Source organism: Eucyclogobius newberryi, unplaced genomic scaffold (genome assembly GCF_026437365.1).
Source record: "Eucyclogobius newberryi isolate DKJ021-1_F unplaced genomic scaffold, fEucNew1.0.hap1 SCAF_14, whole genome shotgun sequence".
Taxonomy (NCBI): Eukaryota; Metazoa; Chordata; class Actinopteri; order Gobiiformes; family Gobiidae; genus Eucyclogobius; species Eucyclogobius newberryi.
The window spans coordinates 4,189,776-4,199,538 of NW_027315768.1; the positions used below are offsets into that span (position 1 = coordinate 4,189,776).

General features: G+C 43.2%; 1 protein-coding gene across 1 annotated transcript in view; it reads right to left on the reverse strand.

The window, feature by feature from the left end:
• Positions 1 to 2,687: 2,687 nt before the first annotated feature.
• The window catches only part of il1rl2 (interleukin 1 receptor-like 2), a 41,356-nt gene continuing 34,280 nt past the window's right edge, over positions 2,688 to 9,763 (reverse strand). Inside the window, exons 9-11 of the mRNA XM_072444190.1 lie at positions 8,579 to 8,743; positions 6,594 to 6,779; positions 2,688 to 3,050 (exon numbers count right to left, since the gene is read on the reverse strand). Of these exons, the coding sequence (XP_072300291.1) occupies positions 2,791 to 3,050; positions 6,594 to 6,779; positions 8,579 to 8,743 (611 nt within the window). The 3' untranslated portion in view covers positions 2,688 to 2,790. The remainder of the gene's footprint in view (positions 3,051 to 6,593; positions 6,780 to 8,578; positions 8,744 to 9,763) is intronic.

Here is a 9,763-nt window from a genome sequence, read left to right on the forward strand (position 1 = left end):
TTGTTACAATGTGTCACATGATTCCAGGTTGTTACAATGTGTCACATGATTCCAGGTTGTTACAGTGTGTCACATGATTCCAGGTTGTTACACAGTGTGTCACATGATTCCAGGTTGTTACAGTGTGTCACATGATTCCAGGTTGTTACACAGCGTGTCACATGATTCCAGGTTGTTAGTGTGTCACATGATTCCAGGTTGTTACAGTGTGTCACATGATTCCAGGTTGTTACAATGTGTCACATGATTCCAGGTTGTTACAGCGTGTCACATGATTCCAGGTTGTTACAGCGTGTCACATGATTCCAGGTTGTTACAGTGTGTCACATGATTCCAGGTTGTTACAGCGTGTCACATGATTCCAGGTTGTTACACAGCGTGTCACATGATTCCAGGTTGTTACAGTGTGTCACATGATTCCAGGTTGTTACAGCGTGTCACATGATTCCAGGTTGTTACACAGCGTGTCACATGATTCCAGGTTGTTACAGTGTGTCACATGATTCCAGGTTGTTACAGTGTGTCACATGATTCCAGGTTGTTACAGTGTGTCACATGATTCCAGGTTGTTACAGCGTGTCACATGATTCCAGGTTGTTACAGCGTGTCACATGATTCCAGGTTGTTACAGTGTGTCACATGATTCCAGGTTGTTACAGCGTGTCACATGATTCCAGGTTGTTACAGCGTGTCACATGATTCCAGGTTGTTACAGCGTGTCACATGATTCCAGGTTGTTTCACAGCGTGTCACATGATTCCAGGTTGTTTCACAGCGTGTCACATGATTCCAGGTTGTTACACAGCGTGTCACATGATTCCAGGTTGTTACAGTGTGTCACATGATTCCAGGTTGTTTCACAGCGTGTCACATGATTCCAGGTTGTTACACAGCGTGTCACATGATTCCAGGTTGTTACTCAGTGTGTTACATTTCAGTTACATGTTATTGGTTACAGAATGTTATACCTGGAGGAAACCCGCCCAGACACGGGGAGGAACATGCAAACTCCACACGCTGTGAGAGAATGTTAGCCACTTGAGTTGCATGTTATTCCACGTTACACAGTGTGTCATGTTGAAGTCACTTGTTATTACAAGTGTGGACACAATTTGTTTCAATGTAGATCTACTCAAAGATATCGGTACAATGTCAAGTGTATGGTCAAAAAGCTGTTGTTCATGTTTACATTTCAGTTCAAACACAAGGAGCACTTCTGGTTTACCTCTGCATGAGGCAAATGAAATGTAGGATTACTCAAACACATCTCCAGGTACGTGTTTGGTAAGTAAACAATATAACAAGGTCTAAAGCAGTGTTTCCCAACCAGAGGTACAGGGACCCCAGGGGGTATGAAAGCACTTACCAGGGGGTATTTCTAATGACTTTAGGTTCATGTTACTTGTAGGAAATAATTAAACGTTTGGAATACAGTAACTAAAACAGAAAACATAATAGTAAGGCTGCCCCAAATAAATTGTCTGTTTGCTGTAACCCGACCCAACATTTTTCAAGTGGGTCGGTCAGTAGGTAAATTCTTATTTTTTTTAATTTGAAGGCCAATAAAAAAAAAATCAAAATTTTGCAATTTTTTGACTCGGAGTGACCGCCAGGGGTCAGGCTTCAACAGTCCAGGGGTCAGGCTTCAACAGTCCAGGGGTCAGGCTTCAACAGTCCAGGGGTCAGGCTTCAACAGTCGACCTTTTGTCCGACGCTATCCTTTATTTTTGGTAGCGAAGGCGAGCGGGGGGAACATGCGGGGGACACGGGCGCCGCCATGTTTGTTGTGATGACGCTGCTGGGCGTGTTTCCATCCCAGAATGCATCGCGCAAGTCAAATTTAAATCACGCCACACCATGATAGAGAACGGCATGAGCGATGGCCAGTTCAGTGGCGCTGACAGAGGCAAACTACCTTATATAAGGCAATATAGGTTTCCTCCTGCATGGTCTGCCAAAAATGAAGACGCACCTGCGTTGCGCAGTGCATTATTAGTCCTATGAGATGAAAGAGATAGCGCTATTAAATAATTTGACACCGCGCTTTAGGAAAGACCGGTCGGTGAGTCGGCGAAATAATTGAAAAATAAAAGAATTTGGCGTCTTTTTAACAAAATGCAGATTTTTTTTCAGTCGGCTAGTTTAACGGTAGGGTTACGGCAAACAGACATTATTTTGCTCAGCCTAATGTTAGACAATTTGCCCAGGACCCGAACTTTAGGGGGTACTTGGAGCGTGAAAAACAACTTGCTTGAGTCAAAAGAAGGTTAAGAACCACTTGTCTAAAGGGCTAAAAAAAAAGTCAGGAAAGTCATTCAATTTCACAGCATAATTTCTCATATAATTTATGAGAAATTTATATATTTAATGAATGAATGGTCACATTTATACAGCGCTTTTCTACCGTCAAGGTACTCAAAGCGCTTTACATCAAGGAACCAGTCCCCCATTCACTCACACATTCACGCACCGGTATTCGCAGATACCAGGTTAAGTGCCTTGCCCAAGGGCACAACAGCAGTATCCACATGAGGCAGCGCCTCATCGCACCGCCAACCTGCGGGCCAGTGGATCTGACCACTCTTCCTGGGCGGGTTTCAAACCGCCAACCTTCGGATCAGAAGACGAGCACTCTACCACTGAGCTACTGCTGCCCATTTAAGAAAAATTAAAACATCACTTCTTAGGCCGTAAAAAAAATTTCTTGAGATGATGATGGCTCGACTTGGACTTTACTCATACTGGTTCGTACTGGTCAAAGACAAGACATGACCTGGACTCGTGTAGGACTTAACTTAGACAACTCCTTTGTGACTTGGACTTGACTAACTCTGACTCGACTACAACACTGGAGGAGGGACTGAAGGATCTGGGTCCTGGATGGCTCCTCCCTGACGGCATCGGAGGCATGTGGTAGTGGAGACTGTTCCAGAAAATCCTCTCTGTGCACAGGAAGCCGAGTCTGCTCCTAGGCCTCCATTGCAGTGCCCCCTGTGTCCTCCTCAGGTACTGCACAGACTCGGGCAGACAGCTGTAGTCCACTGGTCCACCTGCAGGGGGCAGTAAAGAGTACAAAAACTTAATCTATAGTACATATTTTTCCTTAATAAACTCTCAATCTACCAAGAGGCCCACTATTAGCATGTGTTTTGAGACTGTCCTGATGTTCATAAATATTTTCTTAAGATTACCAAAGTACAAATGACATGACACAATTAAAAATGATGTATGTGGGCCTCCAAACCCCTGCCATGGAAACAATCAATGGTTCTCTTTGGAGCATACTCCACTAAAAAATTACACAAATTACACCGACAATCAAGTATTGGACAAAAATATTTATGGATTCATTCAGACTCAATTTTAAAATTTACGAATTGGACTAATCAGAATCAGAATCAGAATAAGGTTTATTGCCATTGTCAATGAACAAAATTCACAAACATAGGAACTTGTCCTGGGGATTTGCTGCAACACAAACAGCAAAACAATGAATAGCTACCAGATAAATAAAAAAAATAAGTTAGAATAAAGTTAAAATAAAGTTAAAAATAGGCTTGATATGTACATACATTTACAGTTGTACAGATATACATATGTAGTGCAATAAGAAGTGAACAGTGCAGTGAGTTCAAAGTGCTTAGGAAGTGTTCATGAGTCCAACGGCAGAGGGAAAGAAACTGTTCTTGTGACGGGAGGTTCTGGTCCGGATGGACCGTAGCCTCCTGCCTGAGGGGAGTGGCCTCCTGCCTGAGGGGAGTGGCCTCCTGCCTGAGGGGAGTGGCCTCCTGCCTGAGGGGAGTGGTTCGAATAGTCCATGTCCAGGGTGAGAAGGGTCGGCTGTGATCCGACCTGCTCGTCCCAGAGTCCTGGAGACGTACAGGTCCTGCAGAGATGGAAGTCTGCAGCCGATCACCTTAGTACAGCACAATGCGCTGCAGTCTCTGTTTGTCCCTGGCTGTGGCTCCAGCATACCACACGGTGATGGACGAGGTGATGGAGGAGGTGATGGAGGAGGTGAGGATGGACTCAATGATGGCCGTGTAGAACTGCACCATCATCTCCGCCAGCAGCTTGTCTTTCTTCAGCTGCTGCAGGAAGTACATCCTCTGCTGGGCCTTCTTGGTGAGCGGAGGCTGGGGGGCTTTGACTTTCCTGAAGTCCACGACCATCTCCACTGTTTTCTGGGCGTTGAACTCCAGGTTGTTAGTGCTGCAGCAGGACACCAGCCGGTCCACCTCCCTCCTAATTGGAACAGATATGCTGGACTAAACGTTTAGGACTATAAATGGATAAATTTATGTTTTTTATTTTGTCATCCATTAATATTATTTTTTTCTCCTGTTAGGGGTCGCGGGTGACTGGAGCCTATGCCGTGTTCCGACCTGGGCCTCAAATTTGCGCCCGAAGCAGAAGTTGGATGCGAATTTTCCGTGGTTGAGAGGCTCCTGAACGTTAAGTGTCATCTCGCTTCTCTCTCACATCCTCTCTCAACTGTACAAAATTATACTGTGGATGTGATAGGGCAGGGTTCCCCATTGGGTTGTGGCTCAGAACTGGGCCGGGAGGATGGCCCGGTATCGGGCCCCAGAGAAAAAACAATTGTATTTGAAAAATAAATGTTTTATCACAATTTATTGTCCGTCTGTGAGAGTCGGATCTCTCCTTCACTGGAACTCCTCCAGGTTTCTACGCTTTTTTCCCAAAGAGGTTTTTTTTGTAGTTTTTCCTGGCCGAGAAGGAGAGTCTAAGGACAGAGGACCCTGGGACATCGTCCCTCGCCACCACAGACATTGTTGATTCGGCCCTCAGAGGCGACTGTTGTTGTGATTTTGGGCCTTACAAAAATAAATTGATTTGATTTGATTTGAATTTTATTGACATTCATACGTACTACTTCCGATGGAACGCTTTCCTTCATTTTCCACATCCTCTCAATAAATAAAGAGCCAAATCAACAACAAATCAATATAGCAAATGTGAGAATGCATTTGAAAGAAATCAAGAATTCACACGATATGTGCTGTATGTGGTGCGAGACTTTCCAACAAAGCTATGAAACCATCCAATTTACTCCGCCAACAAAACACCCAGAAGAAAGCCATTGGAATTTTTTAACGAAAAATGTGTGAATATGAAGGACATAAACAGCTACTGAAAGCTTTATCTGCTTTATAAGCATGTTTCCTGAGGCTGATTGCATAGCAAAAGCTAAAAAGCTCTTCACATTTAGTGAAGTGCTAATTTTGCTGTGAATTATTTGAGGAGGCAGCGGTTTAGAAGCTCTCGCAGGTTCCGCTATCAGCCACTAATGTAACATCGAGGCGCAACTGATCGAGAGAATCAACAAGTCTCCATGGTGTGCAATACAAGCTGAGACAGAGCTGTCACCTCATAACATTCGCCTCATTTTGCCCTGTGCACAATAGTTCATACACTCATGAGCATATGAAAACTGTCAGGGATTCAGACACTTACACTACAGAAAATGAAATTAAAAAAAAAAAAAAGTCTCGCCTGAATTTAGTCAATTTGTAAAGGTGCTAAGCAAGACATACAGTGAGGAAAATAAGTATTTGAACACCCTGCAATTTTGCAAGTTCTCTCTCTTAGCAATTATGGAGAGGTCTGAAAATTGTATGGTAGGTACATTTCCACTGTGAGAGACCTGCAGAGGGGGTAGCAAAACTTGCATACTTGTGGGACATTTTAAATCTGCTCAATGAGCTAAACTTGTCACTTCAAGGCAAAGATTTTCAAGTCTATAGACAAAGTGGCATTCAAAGCAAAATTGGACACGTGGAGACAAGGTATTTGATATGTTTCCATCACAGTGGATAATGAAGGGGGCTGTGACTTTCCACAATCATCTCCACTGTCTTCTGGGCGTTGAACTCCAGGTTGTTACAGCTGCACCAGGACACCAGCCGCTCCACCTCCCTCCTGTAGACGGACTCATCTCTATTCGAGATGAGCCCGATGAGGGCGGTGTTGTCCGCTGATCAGTTTTACGAGTCGTGGCTGGAGGTGCAGCAGTTTGTGTGCAGGAAGAAGAGCAGAGGAGCAAGTACACAGCCCTGTGGAGCTCCTGTGCTGATAGTCCGAGTGTGTGAGACATTCTTCCCCAGCCGCAGTCACTGCCTCCGATCCGTCAGCAGTGTCAGGAGTAATAATTACAGTATCAGTAGTAGTAGCAGTGTTAATTGTTGCTGGATCAGTAGTAGTAGTTGTCCTTGTACATGTATGACATGTAGGTATGTATGTATGTATGTATGTATGTATGTATGACATGTAGGTATGTAGGTATGTATGTTTGTATGTATGTATGTATGTATGTATGACATGTAGGTATGTATGTATCCAGAGATAACATGAATAAGCTGGGTTTTCTTATGTTTTGATATTGTTGGTTACATGTCAATAGTGTCATATAAGCCCATGTGGGCAGGGCACACGAGTACATTTTCATTCATTCAAACTTTCAGTAGTAGTTGCAGTATCAGTAGTAGAAGCGGTGTTGTTAGATGCAGTATCAGCCATAGTAGTAGTAGTAGTAGTAGCAGTATAAGTATTTGTCAGGGTTTGTCACATACTTATCTCGATGAGGATGATGCGCGGCTCCTTGTGCATCAGTGCCTCGTACAATCCCACTCTCTGCTCGTAGCACAGCGGATGCAGCTCCTCTGACATCTGCAGCGCCGCCTGTGGCCTGGAGGCACACAACAACAGAAGCAGTCTGCGGCTCCTCTTCACTACTTCTGAGAGGGCATCGTGCACCGCTGAAAAGACACACAACAGTGGCACGCAGTCATGACAGGCTAGATGATCAGTGTTTGACCAATAAAACCACTGTGTCAAAACTATAATAAAAGTATTCTGAAATATATCCAAATACTCTTGTTTTCTCTTTACTCTGTCTGCTTTTAAGCCACACGGACTGTGTTACAGTTACTTAAATATAGAAGAAATGCAAAAAATCATGCATTAATGTTGAGTGTTCACTGTTAAGTAAATGGATTTCCTGGAAAACAAAAAAAAATGTACTCTGTGATTAACAAAAAAGAATATCTAGATATTCTTTTTTGTTAATTGCCGAGTAGTAATGTGACAGTGAGGTTAGTTTTTAAACCAAGTGTCCAGCAGGTGTCGCTCCGCTCAGTATAAAAACACCCATCCATCACTTTTTATTTATTTCTACAGCCACTAATGTATGTTTTACTCTAGTGCCATAGTAACTCTGGGTTACTCCTGGATTGTAGGTTGCTGAACCAAGACACCAGGCTGAAGGAGAAGACCGATTCAATAAAGCAGCGGTAGAACATGGTGAGCATCGTTCTGTCCATGTGGAAGGACAGTTTCCTCAGGCAGTGCAAACGCTGGTTTCCCTTTTTATACAAAGCTTTACAGTTTGCCTCAAAGTTTAGTTTCTTATCGATGATAGTCCCAAGATATTTATAATGATCAACACACTCCACTGTCTGACACTTTATGCAGGTAAGTTCCTCCTTATCTATATGCATGTATTTGGTTTTGGAAATGTTCATCTGTAAAAAGGACGTGTCACACCAATCTACAAAATCCTGGACAACGGGACCATGAGCCGTTTGGTTCCCTTGTAGCAGTCTCACAATGACAGAGTCATCTGCATACTTTAGTATAAATCTGTCTTCCCTGCTGCTGCGGCACATGTTGGTGTAAAGAATGAACATGAGAGGGGACAGAACACACATCCCTGAGGGATGCCAGTGGAGGAACAGATTTGGTTAGACGGTACTCCATTGACTCGCACTCTTTGTGTCCTATTAGTTAAGAAATCTAAAACCCAGCCAACAAGATTTTGACTCAAATCAAATTGCTCTAAGAGTCGTTCTGTTAAAATGTGGGGTTGAATTGTGTTAAAAGCAGAAGAGAAATCTATAAATAAAAGCTGAGCTTCCAGATGTTTAAAAAGCATGTTCATCAAAGTGACCGTGGCATCCTCATCACCTCTGTGTGGCCTGTAGGTCAATATCAGACTCTGTCTTCTTTAGGATTTCATTCCTCACTAGCTTTTCAAAAGTTTTCATGACAATAGATGTCAGTGCAATAGGCCTAAAATCATTCAGTACTTGGGGGTGGCTGAACTACTGCATCCTCCAGCATTTTGTGACATGCTGATTTTGTAAGGAGGTATTGAAAATGTAATGAAAAATTGGGTTCTTTAGAACAGAACCTAAGAGGTTTACCACAGATATTGTCAGGTCCATAGCTTTTATTTGAATTTGTGGCAGAGAACACCTTTTCAACATTTTCCTCTTCTATTACGAAGTATTTCCTGTCAGATAATTTATGACTTAGGTCCTGTACATCTTTACTGAAATCAGAAGTGTCAAATCGTGAAAAGAAATTATTAAGATTGTTTGCAATGTCAGAATCTGGATCAAAACCGTAATAGTAAGTAAGTAACAGTGCTTGTTTTCTTTGAGTTACTAGTGCCTGCGATGGCTTTCATACTTGACCAGGCTGAGCCCAAGTTATTTGCAGCCATTTTATTTTCCGGAGTTGTTTAATACTCCTATATAAATAATTGGTTACCCACCTTCTCCAGGACAGTCGTCTCTGCCGCGGATGTACAGCCTGTAGCCCCACTGCTGCTCCAGACGCTGGGGCAGGAGCTGGAGGCTGAAGAGGCTCAGATCAGGAGGAACCAGGCCGGAACAGTGCAGACAGCTCACCACAGCATCAAACAGCTTCTCATCAGCAACTGCACAAGCAACACAACATTCAAGCTCATTTACACAAAAAAACAATGTACATACAACGTAGAAAAAGCTTCAGTTGTAGTCATCTGGACTCATCAACCATCTTTTCTCCCTGCTTAAAATCTTCACCTCACCGTCTTCAAACGAGTGATTAGAGGCTTCAAGATGGAGATGCACGGCGCTCTGTGGTCCTGAACTTGTTTATTCTAAACCAGGAAACACTTTAAGACAAAAACTGGTTCACCCTAAGGACAAGTTGCCGACTCAAAAACAGAGCAATGTAGTTTATTCGATCCAATGCAGTGAAGAAAGTTGTAAAGAACGGTACATAGGTGAGACGAAACAGCCTCTACACAAGAGGCTTTATCAGCACAGAAGAAATACAAGTTCAGGACCTCAGAGCGCCGTGCATCTCCATCTTGAAGCCTCTAATCACTCGTTTGAAGACGGTGAGGTGAAGGTTTGAAGCAGGAGAAAAGATGGTTTGAAAGAGGAGTCAAGGAAGCTATTTTTGTTAAAAAAGAAAGACCTTCTTTAAACAGAAATGGAGGGTTAAGGTTCAACCTTCCTGTAGTCTACAATGGTATACTGAACCCCTGGAGAGTTAGAGGACCAGGACCAGGACATTTAGATGCTAATCAGGTCCTCAGGGTGAGCCAGGGTCTCACAAAGACAAAGGGGAGACTAATAGCCCATTAAAGGGTTGAATAGGCTCGGTAGATACAAAGAGGGTAAGTTTCTGTTGAAACAAACAACTCTTTCCACTTCAGGAAGGCTCCGCCCAATGGGCGGGACTTACCACAGAACAGTATAAATATCGGAGTTCTAACTGAGTCCAGATGAAACAACTGAAGCTTTTTCTACAATGGAACACGCCTGGACGAATGAGGGACACGCCCACATACAACTTGTATCATTGGATTTCATTTGGACCTAAAATTGACAGAAAAGGCACTAGTTTAAGACTGGGTTATTTTAAAGGTTTCGGTTATTTAAGTTCCCAATCATAAACTTGATAGATT